The sequence below is a fragment of the Urocampus carinirostris genome, chromosome 1, assembly GCF_059441175.1.
Source record: "Urocampus carinirostris isolate Australia breed hairy pipefish chromosome 1, RoL_Ucar_1.0, whole genome shotgun sequence".
In the NCBI taxonomy this organism is placed as follows: domain Eukaryota; kingdom Metazoa; phylum Chordata; class Actinopteri; order Syngnathiformes; family Syngnathidae; genus Urocampus; species Urocampus carinirostris.
The window spans coordinates 42,386,652-42,409,564 of record NC_142349.1 but is presented as its reverse complement, the minus strand read 5'-3'; the positions used below and the strand labels follow the sequence as shown (position 1 = coordinate 42,409,564).

The 22,913-nt window shown below is 39.4% G+C and overlaps 2 protein-coding genes across 4 annotated transcripts in view; both read right to left on the bottom strand.

The window, feature by feature from the left end:
* Positions 1 to 3,436, bottom strand: part of ppfia3 (PTPRF interacting protein alpha 3) — a 39,426-nt gene extending 35,990 nt beyond the window's left edge. For both annotated transcript variants that reach the window (XM_088339964.1, XM_088339972.1), the window contains exon 1: positions 3,277 to 3,436. The gene's annotated coding sequence lies outside the window, so the exon portion shown is untranslated. The remainder of the gene's footprint in view (positions 1 to 3,276) is intronic.
* A 6,132-nt stretch (positions 3,437 to 9,568) lies between these two features.
* Positions 9,569 to 21,741, bottom strand: nucb1 (nucleobindin 1). 2 transcript variants are annotated; one of them, XM_088339950.1, is made up of 12 exons: positions 21,631 to 21,741; positions 21,006 to 21,125; positions 20,680 to 20,920; positions 19,791 to 19,894; positions 17,811 to 17,996; positions 17,652 to 17,742; positions 17,519 to 17,577; positions 15,882 to 15,974; positions 15,708 to 15,797; positions 13,624 to 13,794; positions 13,437 to 13,548; positions 9,569 to 10,534 (listed from the first exon to the last, which is right to left on the bottom strand). In XM_088339950.1, the coding sequence occupies exons 2-12, from the start codon at positions 21,120 to 21,122 to the stop codon at positions 10,440 to 10,442; spliced, it is 1,359 nt and encodes a 452-aa protein (XP_088196076.1). In that variant the 5' UTR covers positions 21,123 to 21,125; positions 21,631 to 21,741; the 3' UTR covers positions 9,569 to 10,439. The 2 variants fall into 2 exon arrangements, with proteins under 2 accessions (XP_088196076.1, XP_088196079.1); XM_088339953.1 differs by having other exon boundaries at positions 9,569 to 10,531.
* Positions 21,742 to 22,913: the final 1,172 nt, after the last annotated feature.

Here is a 22,913-nt window from a genome sequence, read left to right as displayed (position 1 = left end):
AAAATCTGAAATACATTGATTTTCAGAAGGGAGTGAAATCAGTTTTTCTTAAACTTAATTACAATTGATGGTCCAGCTGATGTTTTAAAAGTTTGGCAAATATGAGTCGAAGCACATGAATCGCACCTTTACTACATCAAAACCCAACTCAAAGTGCTGACATGCCTTTCTTCTCTAAACAATTCTTTTAATGTTTACACATTACACATGTGACAATAGGGCATCATTCGTGTGCGTGGTGACATTTTGAACTGAACTACCATTGCAGAAGGTCCAATTGTGTGTCTAGAAAGAAAATACCAGGACAGGTGTCACAGTATATTTACAATCCATGCTTCAAGATCCAAAGTCTTTCAGATGCTTGGATCCTCAATGCCTCACAAGTATATTGTATTTCCAGTATTGTATTGTACAGTATCTAACAGAGTCTAGTTACCTTGAATGTACACAAAATTCAGGGCTGGATATCACTTCAACACAGAACGTTTCTACTCAGTCAGGAAAAGCCAGATGTTAACTATTCTCTTCTCATAATGTGCTGTGTTATCATCTAGAAGCCCCACAAAAATATGCCGTTTTAATAAACCTAGCCCTTGGAATTTGTGTGACAAAACTTGTGGTTCCTGGGCACCACATTTCCACAAGATGGCACCCAAGTAAAACGTTTATTGCTTTTTCTAAATCACTAAAACAACATATTAGGTGAATTTCTCAGATGATAGAATGTGGTTATAAAGGGACAGGGAGTATTTTTAGCAACAAGTAAAATAAACATCATTCCATAAAAATATTGATTTTGAATGATAAAAAATACATGTACTATTAATTTGACAAATATATTTTTTTCAGGGCAGCACGGCGGCGCAGTGGTTAGCGCTTGTGCGGCACAGTTCATGTCATGGGAATCTGTCGTGGGTTCAAATCCAGCTCCGGACTTCCTGTGCAGAGTTTGTATGTTCTCCGTGTTCTTGCGTGGGTTTCCTCCGGGCACTCCGGTTTCCTCCCACGTTCCAAAAACATGCATTTCAGGTGAATTGGCCGGTCCAAATTGTCCCTAGGTGTGAATGAGCGAGTGAGTTGTCTGTCCCCGTGTGCCCTGCGATTGGCTGGCAACCAGTTCAGGGTGTCCCCTGCCCACTGCCCAGAGATGGCTGGGATGGGCTCCAGCCCCCCCGCGACCCTAATGAGGATGAGCGGTACGGCTAATGAGATGAGATGAGATATTTTTTTCAAATACTCGAATTTTGAAAATTTGTATTTATTTGACATACCTTAAACCTCACTCAGAGGGAGCTGACATAATTATTCACCATTTTGTTTCAAAAGATACAGAAAAAAATAAATAAAATGAAAATTAAAAACTTTGCAAAATGCTAGACAAAAAAATAAAAGAAAAATGGTGCTGTTTGGTCATTATGAGTCTCTGTCGTTTTTACATTACTTTTTTGTTTTTGTTTTCAGTTGCACGGCAGAGCATCGCTATCTAGTGGTCAAATCATATAAACTGTTTTTTTAAATGGTAAATGGTCTGCCTTTGTATAGCGCTTTTCAAGTCAATGAAGACCTCCCAAAGCGCTTTACAACGTACTTCACACTTACCCATTCACACACTTACACACCAATAGCGACCATGCAGCCTGCAAGGCGCCAACCTGCTTATTGTGGGCATTAGGGATTCAGTGTCTTGCCCAAGGACACTTTGACATATAACACGGAGGAGCCGGGAATCGAACCTGCAATCTCTTGATCCCAAGACGAGCGTGAATGAGCAAATTCAGAACAGTGATTATTCGGGATAGCCTGTATTTTCCGCACTATAAAGAGCACTGGATTATAAAGCATCCCCCCAAATCGTCTTTTGTGATATATTTTTCATATATAAGGCGCATGAAATTGCAACAGCAGTTAGAGATAGGGTTATATAAAAATATAAAAATACATTTCATTTGAAACAATACATTTTATAGAACATAAAGTAACATTGTGACATCTGGTTTCAAATTAATTTTAGCAACAATTAACATGTTCACCTTGGGATGGCACTCGAACACCACTCTAGATGTTTCTTAAAGGCATAACAGTTACCTTATGCAGTATTGTTTAATATGCATTTCCAGTTTTATCCACAGTATATTCCAGAATATAAAGTGCACCGGATTAAAAGGTATACTTTTAAATTTCTGGTCAATTTAAGGTTTTTCGGGATCGCTTATAGTTCGGAAGATAAGGAATCCTAAAAATAGTAAGCCTTGGGCAATTTGAGGGCAGCACAGTGGAACAGTGGTTAGCGCGTGTGCGGCACAGTTCTGAGATTGTGAGATCAAACCTCCTGTGTGGAGTTTGCATGTTCTCCCTGTGCTTGCGTGGGTTTCCTCCGGGCACTCCGGTTTCCTCCAACATTCCTAAAAACTTGCATGTCAGGTAATTGGCCGGTCCAAATTGTCCCTAAGTTTGAATGAGCAAGCGAGTTGTCTGTTCCTGTGTGCCCTGCGACTGGTTGGCAACCAGTTCAGGGTGTCCCCTGCCCATTGCCCGAAGACAGCTGAGATGGGCTCCAGCACCCCCGCGACCCTACTGAGGATAAGCAGTGCAGATAATGGATGGATAATGGATGGATGGGCAATTTGAATGGGTGTATATCCACCGTGCCAGCCCCCACCACCACCACAACCACGCGTGTTTAAATTTGTTATTTCACATCCCCATGCAGGAAGCGCGCTATAAGGTGAAATATCGCGATGAATTCGCTGAGACCCGAAATAGAGGGAAGGGAGGTGTTAAGGAGGTACTGAAATAGGCGCGTGCGTTGTCATGATGGAACTCGTGCTTGTGCGCGAAAAGGTGCAAGCCCTGGCTCGTATATGGGGTTGGCGGCGGTTATATTCCCCCTTATAAACGACATTTGGTTGGAAAATAAGGCTGTTAGGAGTGGCCTTGTAACCAAGGAGGAGGAAGAAGGGTTAGAGCTGGTCAAACGGCCCCAGACGTGGCGTAACGCTGGGAGGTGTCAATCATCCTGTCGCCAAGACGAGGCCTAATTAAGACATGGGCGATATTTCAAAATGGTGGAAAATGGCTGTTCGGGTTAAAAATGCCGACGCCTTGTCCACCCACACCCCAAGCCCACTCCTCCCGCCCCTAAAAAACAGCTGGGCGGTCGAACGGCCGCTACCCCTGCCGATGATGATGGGGATGATGATGAAGACGGTGATGATGAATACGAGGCGGATGATTTCCGGGGCCCGTTGGAGCCGCCGCTGTGCTTTTCGTTCTTACCCGCGTCATGGTCCACAGAGATGAGTGGAGAATAAGGTGGCCCACCCGCATCAGTCTTCTGAGCCGGTAGCCAAGGAGAAGCTTGCTGTCCAGGGGTCCAGCTCGGTGGGGTTACTTAGCAGCCTGCTCCACATCCACATCGCCTCCCTCCGAGATGGGAGCGACGGTACCCGGAGGTATGTAAAGACCATTCTTCTGCAAGAGGTCGACATCCGTGAAGCCTATCACAATAAGAGTATGCCGCCCGTCGGGTGAAGCACTTTGCGATTGACGGACTGAAATTTTGTCCAGTTTAGTCCAGCACGATTGAAAGACCTTTTGCGTTTAACTGCTGCTTATTGGAATTTTTAGGCAAATCTGAATAACTGCCTTCGGAGTTGGAAACATTGCAACATCTAATAAATTGTAATCAGGGTTGGGTAGGGTTACTTTAACTGGATTACTTTCAATTACTTTTGGTTTACTCCAATACCAAATATGCTAATAAAAGACAAAATAAACTAAATATAAATAAAATTACTAAATTTTGTGCAGGCTTGGGGAGTAACGGAATACATGGAACGGCAAAAATGATGTTGGCAAGCTGTTTGGATTTATTTTCATTTTGTTTCTGTCGCATTTTATGTTAGTTTTGCCGGAGATCAAAGAGATCAAAGCCAGGAGAGAAAGCTTACCACGTGTTGTGAGTCATAATTTTATTCATATTTAGTTTCTTTTGTCTTTTATTAGCATATTTGGTATTGCAGTAATCCAAAAGTAATTGAAAGTAATCAAGTTAAATTAACCCTACCCAACCGTGATTGTAATGTACACTGATAGTGAGTCTTCAATGGCACCAAACTTCCTCCTGCTCTTCAGAATTTTTTTTGCAACCACTACTTCTGCGGACTCAAATTGCACTGCAAGTGTTGATAAATGAGGCAGAGACAAAAAATTGCCAAATGCAGGACTGCACACATGAATCCAATTAAACAAGACCTGATTCACACAGAAACCACATCAAACTGTTTTATCACTAAGAAAATAATTCAGTATTGTTATTAAAGAGTTTTATGTGAACAGCAGAGCATGTGTAAGAGTAGCGAGTGAGACAAGTGAGTGATTCCCTGTGTTGACTGGTGTGAGACAGGGGTGTGTGATGTCACCATGGCTGTTTAATGTGTACATGGATGGTGTGGTGAGAGAGGTGAATGCAAGAGTATTTGGCAGAGGTATAGAGATGATGGAACAGTGTGGCAGGTAAGCCAGTTGTCGTTTGCAGATGACACAGCGCTAGTGGCTGATTGAGGAAACATTGAGAAGGTTGGTAATTGGGTTTGGAAGAGTATGTGATAGGCGTAAGTTATGTGTGAATGTTGGCAAGAGTAATGAAGTGTTCACGTGATGGAGTGGGCATGACATTACAAATAAGGTTGCATGGACAGGTGCTGGAAGAAGTTGAAAGCTTTATGTACTTGAGTTGTGATGGGCCTGCAGTTGGTGGAATGGAGTGCGAGGTATTGCACAGAGTGAATCGAGGAAGCAAGGTTTTGGATGCTCTGAGGAGAGTGATGAGCAACAAGAGTATGAGTATGGATGTTAAGAGGGGACTGTACGAGGGTGTGATTGTGCCGACTGTGTTGTATGGTGCAGAGACTTGGAGCCTGAACGCAGATTTGAGGAGGGAATTAAATGTTTTTGAGATGAAGTGTTTAGGAAGTATGTTAGGAGTGACGAGATTGGATAGATTGAGAAATGAAATTGACAGAGACAGAACTGGAGTAGTAGTAGAACAGAGCAAGCGTGTGGATAAGAGAGTACTCGGTTGGTTTGGACACATGGAGAGGATGGATGAGGAGCAAATGTTGAAGAGGATCTACACAGCAGAAGTAAATGGAAGGAGACCAAGAGGAAGGCCGCGATTGACGTGGATGGATGGTGTTATGAGCGCACTGCAGGAAAGAGGTCTAAATATAATGGAAGCTGGAGCTCTTGTTGGTGATAGGAATGAGTGGAGAGGTGTTGTGAAAGGATAGTGGGATGTTTAGACGTGTTCTAAGGGATGGGCAGGGCACCTGTATGATGCGGCAGGGGTAAACCAGTGAAAGCTGTCGGGCCCTGCTATTGAACAGAAGAGTGTGTTGTGTCACCCTGACCCGAGTGACATGGCCGCTTTCTTGCGTCCCGTTTAATCTGGAGGGACGAAAGCATGACCAACTTGGGAGGTGCTTAACTTGTTTGAGTATTTGGGCATTTGGGTTGGCCATGGTCCCCCAAAAAATGTGTGTGTTTGTTGCTACTTTTTCTTTTACTTTTTTAATTTTCTTTGTTTTTGTGCTTGTCTTGCTGTCGGTCACCCCTCTGAGGGATATGACCAGGGTAGATAGATAGATTATTATCATATAATCATTATTGATAATAACCATTATCAATTCATTACCTTTTTTGAAACTAATAAATGCTTTATGAATAACTCATCAAAATGTGATGATAATGCATTCAACTGATAAGGAGAAAATAATTATCAAAATAAATCTTAATTGTTATTCTGGGTAAGCGGTGCTAGGAATGGAATGGAGCATTTCTGAAACTGAGTTGTTCACATTTTTGTTTTGTTTTACTTTATTATTTTTCATCTTGCATTTTTTGTATCATATTTAAGCCTATCCTGTCCTTTATTAAGGATAATAGAGTTTTAAAGATGTTACAATTTTTGGGGGTGCCCAGGTTGAATTGGGTCTTTGAGAATCCCCCAAAATTGGCTTGTTCCGCCCATGTAGCAAACCCGTACTCCCAAAAACGGCCCAGAGCTGAATGGGTACCACCAGGCTGAACTTGCACAAGGCACACCACTGGAAGTGGTGCCCCCACGAGCCAGGCTGTTCATGGATCTGTGCAATGTGAACTTGATTTACTAATAATATTGTCTTTATACTTTCATCATTTTTGTTTGCCAGGCCAGATTAAAACGACAGCTGGGCCACATATGGCCCACGGGCTGTGGCTTGCTTACACATGATTTACATTATTCGTGTTTATAAAATAGGTTCACAACTTGGACTTTGAAAGCACTATTGTGATGGCGCCACCTTAAACACTATTCGTGCGCCTGAAGACTTCGTCTCCCTCTGTGGAACTTCAGAAGATTGGCAATGACGTCACAAGCGGACAGACAGCTGCTTTTCAACACATTTATTTTTAATCTTTTCAAATTGTGGACGTTGTCTAACAATTTTTTTACGGAAAGTATTAAGATGACATCATCATCATAGATGTCCCATGAAGGTGAAGACTGTGAAATCCTTCACTGTTATGTATAAAAAGCAACAATAAATTGACTGCACAGGGCAGCACGGTGGAGCAGTGGTTAGTGCGTGTGCGGCACAGTTCTGAGGTTGTGAGAACAATCCTTCCTGTGTGGAGTTTGCATGTTCTCCCCGTGCTTGCGTGGGTTTCCTCCGACATTCCAAAAACATGCATGTCAGGCAAATTGGCCGGTCCAAATTGTCCCTAGGTGTGAATGAGCGAGTTGTCTGTCCCTGTGTGCCCTGCGACTGGCTGGTAACCAGCACAGGGTGTCCCCTGCCCACTGCCCGAAGATAGCTGGGATGGGCTCCAGCACCCCCTACTGAGGATAAGCGGTGCAGATAATGAATTAATGAAATTGACTGCAAGTGGGGCAATAACTAGGGAGGAAGCTGGAAGAATTGTGCCCTTTAGTTGGCAAATAAAATAGACATGTTTACACAAATATAAAGAGGCTGTCTAATTGTGAGTAAATAGGTTCTGCGTTGTGTTTGTAATGTTTATCGTTGGTTAATAAGAGAAATTGAAGGGTAGCAATTGGCTGAGGTTGACAGGAATGCTTCGAAGGTAGCTATATGATCCAACACACAGAGTAACTTTGTGCTTTTGTCCTGCGTTTCCAATATGCCTGTATGTAAATTACTGTACAATGGGGCAGGGTTCTATTTAAACAATCAATTACGCTAATGATGTCATATTCTATCCAAGCAAAACAGTTTCCGCATCTGGGAATCCCAGTTCAGGGACTACCGTGAGATGCATTATATGCATTGAGTGGTACAACTAATTTAAAGTGGGAGTGAGATGCCTTCCAACCGCTCATCAGCATTCTTGTGGGAAATACTAGGAAAGACGTGAGTCCACGGGTTACAATAATCGTTATGGAGCAATTGTTACAATATCATACTCGTCAATCTTAGCCAATTACCCCCTTTAATAATGATTGTAATTTCCTTCATTATGCGATAATTAACTTTACAAACATAACGCAGCACCCACTTACAACAAGACGATGTAGAATGAAAACAAGAATTATTTGTGGAAACACCTTTTATTTCCCAAACGAAAATTTGGTCGATAACATTAGCTGGTCTCATCTCATCTCATTAACTGCACCGCTTATCCTCAGTAGGGTCACGGGGAACATTAGCTGGTGTACCGTGATAATTTTAGCAAACTATGATAATGTCATGTGCCACCAGTAAACGAGACGAAATGGGCAAAAGGATGTTGAGCTAACAAAAAAAAACCCCGAGCTATTTAAACTGTATTTCTAAAAAAAAAAAAAATCACGTAATTAAATTTGATATAATCAAAAACGTAAAGAGTGACAGGTATGCAATATACAGTAGCTTGCTAATTATGTGGGCCCTTGAACTTAGTGACCTTTTGCCACATTTCAGACTTCAAAGATATACAACTGTAATTTCTTGTGAAGAATCAACAATAAGTGGAACACAATCTTGAAGTGGAACACACTTTATTGGAAATTTTAAACTAACAAATAAAAAACAAAAAAGTGGGTGTGCAAAATTATTCAGCCCATTTACTTTCAGTCCAGCTCACTGTCCAGGAGGATCTCTGAATGATTCAATGTTGATCTAAATGACTAACGATGATAAATGGAATCCACCTGTGTGATCAAGTCTCTGTATAAATGCACTTGCACTGTGATAGTCTCAGAGGTCTGTTTAAAGCACAGAGAGCATCATGAAAAACGAGGAACACAACATGCAGGTCCGAGATACTGATGTGGGGACGTTTAAAGCTGGATTTGGATACAAAAAGTTTTTCCAAGCTTTAAACATCCCAAAGAGCACTGTGCAAGCAATAATATTGAAATAGAAGGAGTATCAGACCACTGCAAATTTAACAAGATCGGGCCGTCCCCCTAAACTTTCAGTACATACAAGGAGAAAACTGGTCAGAGATGAAGCCAAGAGGCCCATGATCACTCTGGATGAACTGCAGAGGCCTACAGCTGAGGTGGGAGAATCTGACCATTGGACAATCAGTCGTTTACTGCAAAAATCTGGCCTTCATGGAAGAGTGGCGAGAAGGAAGTCATTTCTTAAAAATATCCATAAAAAAGTGTTGTTTAAAGTTTCCCTCAAGCCACTTAGGAGACACACCAAACATGTGGAAGAAGGTGCTCTGGTCAGATGAGACCAAACTCGAACTTTTTCGCAACAATGCAAGACGTTATGTTTGGCCTAACAGCAGCACAGCTCCCCACCCTCAACACACCATCCCCAGTCAAACATGGTGGTGGCAGCATCATGGTTTGGGCCGGCTTTTCTTTAGCAGGGACAGGGATGATGCTTAAAATTGATGGGAAGATGGATGGACCATTCTGGAAGAAAACCTGATGGAGTCCGCAAAAGACCTGAGATTGGGACAGAGATTTGTCTTCCAAAAAGACAATGATCCAAAACATAAAGCAAAGGCTACAATGGAATGGTTTCACCCAATAACATATCAAGGTGTTAGAATAGCCAAGTCAAAGTCCAGACCTCAATCCAATTAAGAATCTGTGGAAAGAACGGAAAACTGCTGTTCACAAACGCTTTCCATCCAACCTCACTGAGCTCGAGCTGTTTTGCAAGGAGGAACGGGCAAAATATCAGTTTCTCGATGTGTAAGATTAATAGAGACATACCCCAAGCGACTTGCAGCTGTAATCGCAGAACAAGTTGGCACTACAAAGTATTAACTAAATGGGGCTGAATAATTTTGCACCCCCACTTTTTCGTTTTTTATTCGTTAAAAAAGTTTAAAATATCCAATAAAGTGTGTTCCACTTCATGATTCTGTCCCACTTATTGTTGATGCTTAACAAGAAATTACAGTTTTACAACTTGATGTTTGAAGTCTGAAGTGTGGCAAGGGTCACAAAGTTCAAGGGGGCCAAATTGTTTCGCAAGCCACTGTAAATGTTACAAATTTATCAGTTTCAAACACCAACACTCAATTGGCATGCTTAAATGATTACAATTAATTCAGAAACTTTTGGACATAAATTATGAATGTATTTAAAATTACAGTAATACAGAATAAAACAGGACATCTTTATTCCCACCACAGAGACATAACACAATGGTTTCATCCGATTTCTTCATAGTTTAGTTCATGACACCAACGACGACACAAACGTGATGAAAGTCTAGTCATGTAGTTGTTGATGACGCCAACATATTTCTTAGCACAACACAATTTAATATAGGATGACACGTTTTGCAATCATCTATTTCCCACCAAAAATATGGACTGTTAGGTTTTCAGATGAAATTGGTGCAATGTTGTTTCCAGTCAAAGAAATAAAAAACCTTGCCTTGTATGACACAGTACGAACAGCTTGACCAAAGGTGAAAACCTCACATTGTTCGGGGCAATTAGCAATTTTAAATAAAATAAGTGAACACTTTCAAATTTCTTAATTTTTAAAGCATGCAGCAGGAGGCCATCAATACATCTAACATTGTAATGAGGAGTATATTTGAAGTCATTAAGCTGAGGCTCTTGCACATCTAGTGGAGCAGTTTGACAGTCACCACGCATCATAAACTGGTGCTTAGGACCCTCCAAAGTCAATCCATGAGCTATGGGCACGCAATGGATTTTTCTTAAAAGATATTTTCTGTTAAACAAAGTGAGGAAACAAAACACTTATGATACTTTTTGAACAGTGTTAAATCATGCAGAACACAGCAGACGAGTTTGTTTCCTACCTCAGTCCCAAAAACAAATAAGCGACCAGACGACACTCTCTACATGCCATAGCAAATTTGGGATATTAACTAGTTTGTACAACCTCTCAGCAATATCAGTGCATTATCAGTGCGTGTGTTTGTAGGTTTGTGTTAAGGTCTGTAGGTTGTTCAAGTGTGAGCAGGAAAGTTCTGTGGAGGCTCGGCAGGCAAATTATTTTGCACTTGGGGATCTTCGATGGGTTCCATAACAGCAACTTTTCCTGCTGGGGCAATAGAAAAAAAAACTCAAATTAAGCGTGACCATAGATAAAAAATAAACAACTTAAATATGAATAATGTACGCCAGAATAAACTTGTCAGAGCTTCGCCTCAGTAAGATTTAAGCCATTTGTTTTGGATGACATGTACATTTTCTATGTGTATATTTCGCTATAAAAGAAAGCATGAGTATTATGACTGTTCTTGACGCTGATTTAAAACTAAATGGATGCAGTCCAAAGTTTTTAACACGTTAAAAACGACAAACGTCAGTCGTTAAAACCGTTCGGTTTCAAACTGTTGAAAATTGTTAGTTTCTTTTGTTACAGACTTCAGTTGACCCCTGAATGTAATTCACAAAATAAATATATATTTGATAAATATGAAGGTGTCTTGCTGCTAGTGAGCCTGATCTTGGTTTACAGGGATAAAAAATGTTTACAGTATTTTCAAAACCTCCAAATTATGCTGCACGCCTTACCGTGCAGTGTGTGTGATGTAAGGAGGTGGCGGTAGCTGAGGACACCATGAGGCTGCTAAAGGGTGAACTGTGGGCGTCATTGCTAAAGGGTGAGGTGTGGACATGTATAAAAGGCTAGGTTCAAACAGCAAAGCTTTCTGCTCAATTACGATTTTTGGGTTAAATACGATGTTTTTGTTCAATTATTCAAAATTCCAACGAAATTTGACTTGTACGCAATCTCCTGTGACTTACTTACAAGTGTCCCGCATACACAGAAGAGGACATGAGACGTCACACGCAATGCACGAATCGTTCGCGAATGGACTCATGGATCCTAACACTGTAGGATATGTAGCAATTCAAAAGTTTTTGTGCTACTGGAGGCTGAACAGAGTTGTCCCCCCAAATATGAATTAAATCCAAAACCTTACTTTCCCTCCATTGGATGCTTTTTGTTCTTTTGTCCGCCATGGTCTGTTGATTTCGATGCTAACAAGAAAAAAGAGCAGCCGCGAAATAATTGAACATTAATGAATCGATGGTTCGCAAGTGAAGGAGCCAGAAAAACGAGCTTCGACAGTTCAACAAGACGCAGCTGAGCTTCCGCGGAAATAAGGCGAGGTGGCCCGAGTTGGAGGAAAGAGTCGAGCAGTGGGTCGAACAAATCACGACAGTAAAAGACTTTTCAGACAACATTGTGCTGTTGATGCCTCAGAGTATGTGTTAAATACAGAAATAAAACCAGCTATGGAGTGCTTTTTAAGACTGTGCACCCTATGGTCCTGCAAAGATTTATTTACACAGTATATTTACTGTATGTCTCTGACCGACCACTACACCCAATTGGTTTGGATAAGGATTTCTTATTTAACTTTTTTAGGCGAATATGCAGTATATTCAATAAATTATGCATTTCTTTTACTATGCCCGTTTTCTTGTGTTTGTTATCATTTCCCACATCATTAAATCAACCTAATGCTAAAAAAAATATTAAAAATTAACCATTAATTTGACTAATTGTTTCAAAAGTCAGTGACTAGTGGACTAATAAGATAGTATTTAGTCCAAGTTGTGAACCTACTCGTTGTAGCCCCACATCAGTGCAAAATTATATATTATATATACAGTGGGACCTCGCTACTTCGCGGTTCCACGTTCGCGGGTTCAGAGCTTCGCGGGTCTAAAACCAAATAATAATAAAATAAAATAATAATAATATATTTTTTTAAAAAGTACTTTTTTTTAAAGCATTTTAGAAGGGGCGTCGCTACTTCGCGGATTTTCACTTTTCGCGGGAGGTTTTGGTCCCCATTACCGGGTCTAAAAAAAATAAATTAAAAAAAAAAAAAGAAATTTTTATTTTATTTTTTTTAAGCATTTTTGAAGGGGCGTCGCTACTTCGCGGATTTTCACTTTTCGCGGGTGGTTTTGGTCCCCATTAACCGTGATAACCGAGGGATTACTGTATATATATATATATATAATCAGTAGGGCAGCACGGCGGCGCAGTGGTTAGCGCGTTTGCGGCACAGTTCTGAGGTCATGACATCCAACCTCCTGTGTGGAGTTTGAATGTTCTCTCTGTGCTTGCATGGGTTTCCTCCGGGCACTCTGGTTTCCTCTCACATCCCAAAAGAATGAAAGTCAGGTTAATTGGCCGGTCCAAATTGTCCCTAGGTGTGAATGAGCGAATGAGTTGTCTGTCCCTGTGTGCCCTGCGACTGGATGGCAACCAGTTCAGGGTGTCCCCTGCCCACCGCCCGAAGACAGCTGAGATGGGCTCCAGCACCCCCGCGACACTACTGAGGATAAGCGGTGCAGATAATGGATGGATGGATAAATACAGTATATATTAACCACGACAAAAACTACTTTCACACAGCAGGTAAAACGGTTGGAGGCCACTCTTTCATTTTGAGTGTGAGGAAATATTTGCAAAACTACACTCTTACCCAACTGGATTTTCTAACATTCCCAAAATTTTAAATTTTACGTCACGTTTGTTTTATTAGTATATGATCTATTGTTGCAGCCATTCCTAAAATGGTTTTAATTAAAAGTGGATTCAATTTATATGTATTTGGTTTATTTGCCTTACTTAATAAACAAATCTATTTAGCGGTGATATTTAAACATGAACATTACCATTTAAGGGTTTAGGGTGAAAAATCCATATTTAACAACACTAACAATGTCTCAACTATACTTTCTATTTATTTTTCAACTCATTTGATTAATAAAAAAAGAATGAATTGTCATGGAAAACACTAACGTCTGTGACTCCAAACCTTGGAACTGTAGTGGATTTTTATAATGATTTAACTGAAAATCCTAATTGTACTTACTTAAAAAGTTGTCTTTAGTCGCACCATCTCACAAAAAATGAATATCTTCTGCCCTCTGGTAACTTGGTTACCTTTACCATTTAAGTATAGATTACTTACCTTTAACTTCATGTTGTGGAGGCTGGAATTGAAGCTCTTCTTTTGGCCCGGCCATCGACTGTCCGTCAGCTGCCGGTTGCTCCTTTTGCATCTGCGACATCTCCAACACGGCCTGGGAACGACCACATTTTAGTCACGTTTGTGATGATTTAATGGAAGCCTGCAGGACGTAATGGCAGGGAGGTACCTGCTGGTACTCCCTCCTCTGTGCCTCCAGAGCTTTTCCTCTCTCCTTTAGCAGCTCTTGCTCCTGCTGTAGCGTGTCTGCCCTTTTCTTCAGCTCTTCTTCTTTGTCACGGAGCTCCGCCTCAAAGCGTTGCAACTCCTCCTCTGTGTATGCCGGCTTGGTGTCAAGAGTCTGGTTTCCAAAAAAGTGGGGCTAATATGAATTATGGACATAGTTTCTATTGTCTTGTATACGGAACACAACAGTCAAGCATGATCGCTGCATGAACTAAAAACACACAAATCTTCTTTCCAAGTCGGAATTAGTGTGAAAATAACAACTAGGATTTGACAGCATGAATAAACATAACAAAATGAATAGTGTTTGTACACCCTTTTTATGGTTAAATTCAAGCACCTTATAAGGACTTTCAAAGCCAATTTTCTAAATTCTCCTTACCATTAAATGAAGGAATCCAGTGCGAGTCATGTATATGCATAGCCACAAATATATCTGCGATTTACAGAGGCAAATTCTAGTGTACGTTTATCGAGACATCGTTTTAAGATCTTGAGTAATTTGCCAATTTGTTCATGGATCCGAACAATCCGTGTGTAAATATGTTCGAGAAATTTCTCCCCATTAAGGTGTGGGGTAAGGATTCTGTAGCTTAATTTTTCAGTCTCATAAAAAAATTTCCCTTACAATTTACCACCGGGGAACATTACCTTATTCATATTTGGTACGTAATTTTTGCACTAATACACATTTCATTGTTCCCTGTGTTAAGGTGTAGCATGCACCTGAGCTCTCGGCCGCATCAATCGTAGGGCGCGATGACGCTTCATAGGACAATACTATACAAACTAATGCGAGCTGCCATTAATCACGAGGTAAGAAATGCAATGACAAAGGGAAGCCAACAGAGAGTAGTGTCGTCTTGTTCAGAACCATGGCAACAATTTCATGCATTTACAAGCATTTCACTCACAATTAAAGCAGTTTTCAATCTTTGAAAACACAACGTTAAAATGAAAGCATTTAAGGATTTCAAGCACCTGTGCGAACCCTATAAATACAATATACCTAGATATCTATCTGGCAGTTTAAAAAAATCATGCCCATTGTGTTGCTATTTCTATTCTAGTGTGTCACCTTTGTCCACTAGTTAACATCAATGATACAAGCATTAGCTAACTGAACAAAGCTTGAAACAGAAAAAAGTCTAAACATCAATATATAACAACAACAGTAAACATATCAGTCAAGTAAACTTTATTTGTACAGCCCTTAATCACAAGAAGTCTCAAAAGGCTGTACAGACTATTACACTATCCCCTGATTTAAAACCTTCATGATGGCAAGGAAAAACTGAAAAACCTCAGCATGAGAAGAATGAAATAAAACAAAACAAATCACATTTTCACTAGCCATACTTTTATTTACCATTTAGTCATCCATCTACCACCAAAGATGTGCTAGTAAGTGAGGATTTCGTAAGTGTGGTCTGTTGTGACATTAAATTTAAGGTAATCAACAAAACTACAACACTATTGGAGTTTCCCAGCCTACCAAAGGATCATTAAGAAACTGTTCCAAGAGAGTCTGCAATATGGAGGACAAAAGGGGAATTTAAAAACAAGAGTCAAAGCAGGAAATTGATCCATATTTAGACTCATTTTAATGATATTAATAGCTCAAAAACATTGTCCATTGTCCAACGCCGACAGATAAATTTTAACCAATCCCTCAAAGCTAAGCACATTGCGTTTTCCTCAGAGCCTATATTCAGTAGAGACTAATTGTATATTTTGGATTTGTTATACAAATTTTAATTTATATTTTTGCGTGTTTTTCAGAGGTTTTGTGTTTTTTTGGTCAACATTGGTCAGATGTTAACTTGTAAATAGTTAATAGTTCTTGTATTTAAAAGTTTGCAATGCGGGGGCATGCCCCTCAAACCCCAATAGATGGAATACCCACCCGACCACTCACAAAATTCGGCAAAAGCTGCATATCTTATCGCACTGAGCTTTGACAAAATAAAAATAAAAACACAATTATCTTTCCTTTCCAAGCTTTTCGGAACTCAAACTTTTTTTTACCTCCCATTCTTTGGGGGTGTTGAATTCCTTCTTTTCAGTGGACTTGAGGAACTCCTCTAGGCTGACCAATCGATCTTTGTTTATGTCCACCTTGAGGAAATATAAAAGGAGGGGGAAACATAATTAAATAGCAGCACTTGCTAGCTTACCCACATGACATAAAATGGCACCCACATTCTTCATGACATGCTCCCTCATCCTTAGTCGTTCCTCCTCCATCTCCATCATGTCATCCTCCTCGTTCTTAGGGTCATACACCTTCTCCAGCTGTAAGAACATGACACTAGAAAATTGATAATCGGCACCAATTTTTAATATATTGGTAGACATCTCTTTGAGTCTCGTTCTAATTAAAATCGATGACCTTCAGCGATTGATTTAAAACAGCGTCATTTTGTCGCGTTTTATTTGCCAGCTCGCACAGGCGTGATGCGTCTCTTGCTGCAAAACATTGCCACAGCCTCTCCTTCCTCAGCAGCTCCATGTCAATATTGTGCCAAACCTTTACACATACTACTCCTTTGCAATTATTTTGTTAAATGGAAAAATATTTACTGAACAATTTGCATGCTGGACTTGTGGTGCCTTCAAAGACCACAAACTCAGACAGAAAATAATAAGCCCTGGCGACTGATTTTTTTCCCCCCCGGATGTTTAATGTTTTACTAGCTTAGTAGCTTTTTAATCAAGCTCCACTTAATAAACACTAATTATATCAATATACTTTGAGCAATGGTTAATTTGTTTTGTAAATCTGTTTCTTTGGTTTAGAATTTAAAGGTGCTGTCCGTATTTCAAACTTTGTTACTTTCTTCCGCCATCTTTTGGCTCACATCTCATTCATTAAGGACAAATGCGTTTTTTAGACGCACTTGAATAAACTCTTGTTCAATGGTTGCAAGCATTTACATTAATTTTTCGTGTGAGTGTTATTGGGAAACATTAATGTTGATTTATCTGGATATTTTGTATACATACAAGGGTGCCTAGACAGGAACTTTTATTTTGAAAATATGCAACCTTGGTGGGCACGTTAATTAGCCGGCGACAGTGTGCCGCGATTTAAATGGACCCTAGCCTGGCGTGGTTTCGGCCACCGAAAAGAGGCACTGAAGAGAAGAGCTTAACTTTCTCACTGCACAGACAACGAGTTAAAGCATTTGTTTTTTCGTGATTTCAGTTACATGTGAGTTTTATGACTGACAATATTTTAATATCGTATATTTTTAGTATACTTTTAAGTTTTCACGGTTTGAAGACGTCTTTTGCCAAAGAATAAACCCGTTTAAGAAAACCACTTGCGTTGTCGTGCTTCAGAAGGGAGTTACATCTTGGGGTTGGTGTTTAGACTGCGCTTGACTGCCTTTTCATACTTATACAATTTTCATGATACACCAACAAAAAACTGCAATGACGAGCATAGTCACTCTCCAACTACGTTCAACTTTTTAAGGACACCTCCAACTTTATACAACATGAAACATTATAACTTTGTTTTATTATAATACACGCGTGGATTTCAGGTATTTCATGCACGTAAACTGTTGGGTTTCTTTTTTTTTTAAATTCAATGCCAGCATTTTTACTTTGCTGAAACTGAATGTCTGCTTAAAATCAAACAGCATCAGTATTGGTCCTGTAAAAATGATATTGATCAAATTATCCATTGATTCATAAATAATTTTCTTCAAATAAGAACCTTTTTATGATTTAAATCTATTTCAATTAAATCTGTAACATCTATGGAGATTGATGACGTTCCCGGAATTAACAACTTTATTGAGTTCCATGTGCAAGACACCCTGACGTACCTCTTTGGTGAAAAGTGCTTCCAGCTCCTGCTCGTCCAGAATGCCATCCTCGTTGGTGTCTTAATCAAGTAAAGGACAAATATGATCTGCCAAAGTCAGAGATAGGGAGATGCAAAGAGGATATCTCACTAACCATGAAGCTTGAAGAAGGTCTTAGGGTTGAACTCTTTGGGATCTAGTCTGTCTGTTTCCTCCCAGACTTCCCTCAGCTGAGCCACGCTACCCTGATAAACAGAATAGAGATGAAGAACTTTGAATGGAAACTAACACATCGAGAAAATAAGATCCCTACGGGAGCGTTGACTTTAGGGTGTTGTCGATGTTTGTTTTTGAGCTCCTGCATCCGTTGTTCCTCCTTTTCTCGCTTTTCTTGGTCCAAACTCTTCAGGTACTCACGCCTCTCGTGTTCCTTCAGCATCTCGTAGCGCTTAAACTCCTCGTGCCGCTCAGCATCGTAATTCTCTAGGTCTTTAGTGGCCTACAGAGCAGAAGCCATAAACATAACTTGATATAAGAACTGTACCGGTAGTACGTAGTGACAAACAAAAATACAATTACGTTTTTAAAATTGATATCTGCTAAGGCTAATATTGCAATCAAATCAAAATACAACACATTTGAAAATACAGGGGTATTAAGACAATACATATATCAATACACATTAATCCCTATCAGGATCTTAATAACACCTACCCTGATCTTTTTTTACACTACTTAATGTACATAAAGAAATACTTTGTATGTATATCCAAATGATAGTTTCATTTAGTTGAATGACAAAAAAGTATTTGTTCTTATAACATATTGAACACTACTGTATGTCTGCATATTGATTTAGTAGCCCATTGCTAATTGTCTACTTTATAGTTGTTGTTTTGTAGAATCCCTGGGGACGGCGAATGGCTAGTCTCAACACATGGGGGGAGGACAACGGTATTTTCTATAAGGCACATGAAAGTATTCAATTTTCTTCCAAATGTATGACATGCTCTTAGGTGCAGTAGGCACTGGGTGTGTGTTCTTAAAGGAAGAATTAGTAGAGGAGAAACTATGAGAATGTTAAAAAGGGAAAGGGTGTGCATTGATTTTATATGAAAGAATGAGTATGTGTATTAGGCAGAACATCATGGTTTAATCCATTAAACTCTGTGTCCCCATTTCAAGCCCCGCGCACACCTGACAGCTGGTGGCACATTCCTGAGGGCTGTTATTGCAATCAGGACCGTGCTTTTCCACTGTATCTTTCACATAAGCATGTTGCTTCTCACGTACATATCTGCAGGAAACTTAATAATGCTGTGAGATTGCGAAAATACACTACGTCCTCATCTTCAATGCACATGCGATTCCCTAGTACGTTGTTAACACAACGTAAAACATCTTTGAAAATTCCGTATGGTTTAGATTGGTGCCGATTACCAGCAAAAGACAAAATCTTTGTTCTCGCTCTGTTTTTGTACTTGTTATATTCCATGTGTTTTACAATGCCCACAACTATCGCTGATTTAAAAAAAATAAGTAATTTTTTATCGATATTTAAATAATGCCCAATGAAACTCCGTTTTGCCCTCCTCTATTGCCTGTGTGTGTTGTTCTAAAGATGGATGTAGCATTCTCCCACTCCATTTTCAAATATGCATACATGGATTTTTGTTGCTACACAAAGAGAACATTAAAGGGTGAGGTGTAAGAGAGCAGATTGTATATAAAGCATGTGTATTAAATACAGCAAAGGCACACAGAACAGACTTTTATTACAGTACATCTTATGGTTGTTAAAATACGCTAGTTTTTGTAATTTTAAATTTATTTACACAAATAATTGCTCAGCCCAATATGTTAATCCAATCACAAATCTAACAGTAGTAGTGTTAAAATTCGTGGTCAACCAGGAGTGAATAGACGGAAAAAAAGGCACCCAAACCAGTAGAATCCACAGTAATGGCGCAACAGATCATGTTGTAGCCTATATACACTTACCATTGTATTATCACCCAAATAAAATGTTTAGCACATCAGGAAGATGATGCAAATCTTGTGTTTGTTAAATAGTTTAATGTTGCATTGAGGCTACAGTAATGATTCAGGATTCAATGAAATATGTGTAAATAGCCAAAAAAAGAGTTGTGAAAATATACCATAAAGTACAACTATAAATTTAGACAGTCTCTTTGAGAGAAATAGCGGTCGTTTTCTCAAATTAGTCAGTCGGGGTTCACTTAAAAACCCAAAGACACTCTTTGGGACTACAATTAAGGGTTGCAATTCTTACCGTGGAGATGAGCAGCTCCAAATCTTTAGCTTCAAAGGCATTCTGATTGTGCGGATCAAGATGCTCAAACTGCTTGAGGAGGGAGGTGTGGTCCATCTGTACACCTAAAAGAGAAGTTATTCAGGTTCACTCTCTCATGTACTCCAATTTATTCCTGGTGTAGGGTTGAAACCTTTCAAAATAAGTAATTTACAAGAGACCCACAACATAACATGTTTTACAAATCAATTGAAAAAGAACAAGATATGAGGGCAGTAGCTCAGGAGGTAGAGCGATCGTTTTAGGATTAAGGGATCCCAGTTCGAATCCCGGCTTGTCCGTGTTACATGTCGAAGTGTCCTTGGGTAAGACATTGAACCCCCAATTACCCCCAATAAGCAGGTTAGCGCCTTACATGGCTGCACAGATCACGGCCGCTATTGGGAAATGTGAAGCACAATGTAATGCGCTTTGGGAAGTCATTGACTTGAAAAGCGCTATATAAATGCAGATCATTTCATTCAACACTTCATATAGAGTATTTAAGAAAATAAATTTTAAATAATATCCATACATGTGTTTTGATCATAAATAACAAAACGAAAAAAAAATAAGATAGATTTTTCTAGGAGAAAATACTTTACTATAGCTTACAGAATTGAAAAGCGCTATATAAATGCAGATCATTTCATTCAACACTTCATATAGAGTATTTAAGAAAATAAATTTTAAATAATATCCATACATGTGTTTTGATCATAAATAACAAAACGAAAAAAAAATAAGATAGATTTTTCTAGGAGAAAATACTTTACTATAGCTTACAGAATTTGAGCCTGACACCAGTTATATAGCAAAAGATCAGTAAGCCTGTATGTTATGTTATATGTTCAAAGTTTCTCTGACTCACTCTGCGTATTGGTGCTATCTAACTTGGCCTTGAGCAGCAGCCTGAGTCGTGACACCTCCTGTCGTTTCAGCTCATCCAGACGTGTCCTGACGTTGTGGCTGACCAGGTCCAGCTCTTTACTCAGGCGCCCATTCTTAATATCTTCCGTGTTTGCCGTCTGCAACTTCTCCCGGAAGTGAGGATCCGTCTCAAGGACCTCAATCACCTCTCGGAGGTATCGATCATAGTACAGACCTGTGTCCTAATCATCAAAGTGTGTCAAATGAGGCACATATCAAAGGATCAAAAATTAAATTAAATTAAATACATTAAATTAAATTCCATACCATGTTTTCCTCTTGTTCTCCATCCTTGACTTCCTGGTGGTCCTCTTTTCGGTCGATGGGGACTGACCACAGGCAATCAGCGAGAAACAGCAGGACACAGGCACTTTCTAACTTCATCCTCTTGTTTCCGTAACAATATCGAGAGAAAGAAAATATCACTTTGAATATTCCGCAATGGAGAACGATGTGAACACATTTAAGGTGAAAAAGGGAATTGATATTTGGAGCTAGAGATTTTTTTCAAATCTGAAATTTGGACAGAAGTCGTTCCTTTAACTTTAAACTTCAACATACTGACATCACTTTGCGAAACAATATCGACGATTTCAGAATTCTCCTTAATTCGGCTCAGCGCAGTTGCTTATTTTCATAATACGTCACGCTTCCCCTCCGGTAAAAACAACATGGATCAAATCATAAAATAAAAGTAGTGTATTTTTTTGTAATGTCCGGTTTACTCTACGAAGAAAGTAAAAGGTGGAGCTATTTTTGACGTTTTACAGAGGAGCTAGCCAGCTAGCAACAGTGAAAGAACACATAGATGAGAAATGAAAAAAATTGCTACCTCTAAAAAATAAATGCACCGACAATTAACCAAGATTATTGACAATGTTATTTTTCTTACCGCGGGTGCTTTGTTTAGCCAGTTGGCTAAACTCGAGGAAGCAAAACCCGCTGTCCGGTTGGTGACGGACGCATTTACGTCATAAACACGCGGCAGTGATTGTGTGCTGCATTCAAAGTAAATTGATATAGTAGGAATTTCTACCTCCAATTAGTTGACTGAAGTATGCTTGGTGGGCGCCACATTAGAAAGCCTGTGAAATCTGACGTTTGCTAAGAATTTGGGAGAAAGGATAATTTGGTAGTATAAATATCGCAGAGGCGCAAAGAAAGTCACTATCTTGAGAAATAAAAACTCCATTCATTAAAAAAAAAAATCAATATTGCATTGTACTTAGCCTAGGTTGTTGGGGTTTTGGATTGTTGAAAAAGTGCTCGGGAACCACGGGGGTGTGCCGAAGAGGAGTTTGGCTTTATGCAGCTCCAGAGACGCTTGTTCACTGAAGCAGATATTTAGCAATTTCGTTGGGATTTATTGGGGGTGCCTTGACACCAAACCTAGCTAAAAACACTCCCAGAAGCCTACAGTATAACTGCGTACATTGTCACGAAAACCGGTTCAGCCGTTTCGTAGCCTATAATCAACAAACAAACACACACACGCACACAAATCAGGGTTTATGAATAAGTTTAGAACCAGAAATGCATTAGAGGTGTGATGCAAAGTTTTGAAAAAAAATGGAAAGTTAAATATTTTCTCTGTTGAGTATGTGTTTATAATCCACAACTGAGTTCAAAGTGCATTGTTACGTTTGGTGCATGCACCAACAGAACCGGGCAAAAATAAAATAACGTAATTTCATAACAAGAATAGTTAGTACCTTATGTTTTCAGGAGGAGATATCCATTAAATGCCTATGCTTGATTCCAACTGGTCTTGTAACATTATCAACATGAAAAGTGAATTATCTTACATTAAAGTGAATAATGAGTACCTATAAAGTAATTTGACCAAATCTACATTTTAAGAAGTGTGTATGTATTTGGTAGCAATCAGTTATCAGAAAGTTATTAGTTTTAAACAACTTTAAAGAGACAGTGTGTAACATTTGATCACTATGTCTATGTGTATGGTGCTGTGCAATCGAAAACCAGTGCAAAATGCACAAGGAACAATAAGAACTATTGAGACTCAATATGTCCAAAAATTATTCTCCCCTCACTTCTTTGCATAGCCTTCCACAAAAAGAAAGGAAATAAAGAGAGAAAAACACAAAACAACAAAATGAAAAGTGATTAAAAAAAAGCAAAGAAAAAATAACTAAAAAGAAAAAATAACTAAAA

What these genes read in the sequence shown, in the direction of transcription:
- nucb1 (XM_088339950.1), bottom strand. Translation starts at nt 21,122, where the DNA reads ATGAAGTTAGAAAGTGCCTGTGTCCTGCTGTTTCTCGCTGATTGCCTG. An exon ending in GACCTTCTTCAAGCTTCATG is followed by an intron (nt 17,578 to 17,651) that starts GTTAGTGAGATA and finishes TACTTGATTAAG; the next exon opens with ACACCAACGAGGATGGCATT. An exon ending in AAGCACTTTTCACCAAAGAG is followed by an intron (nt 15,975 to 17,518) that starts GTACGTCAGGGT and finishes ATGTTCTTACAG; the next exon opens with CTGGAGAAGGTGTATGACCC.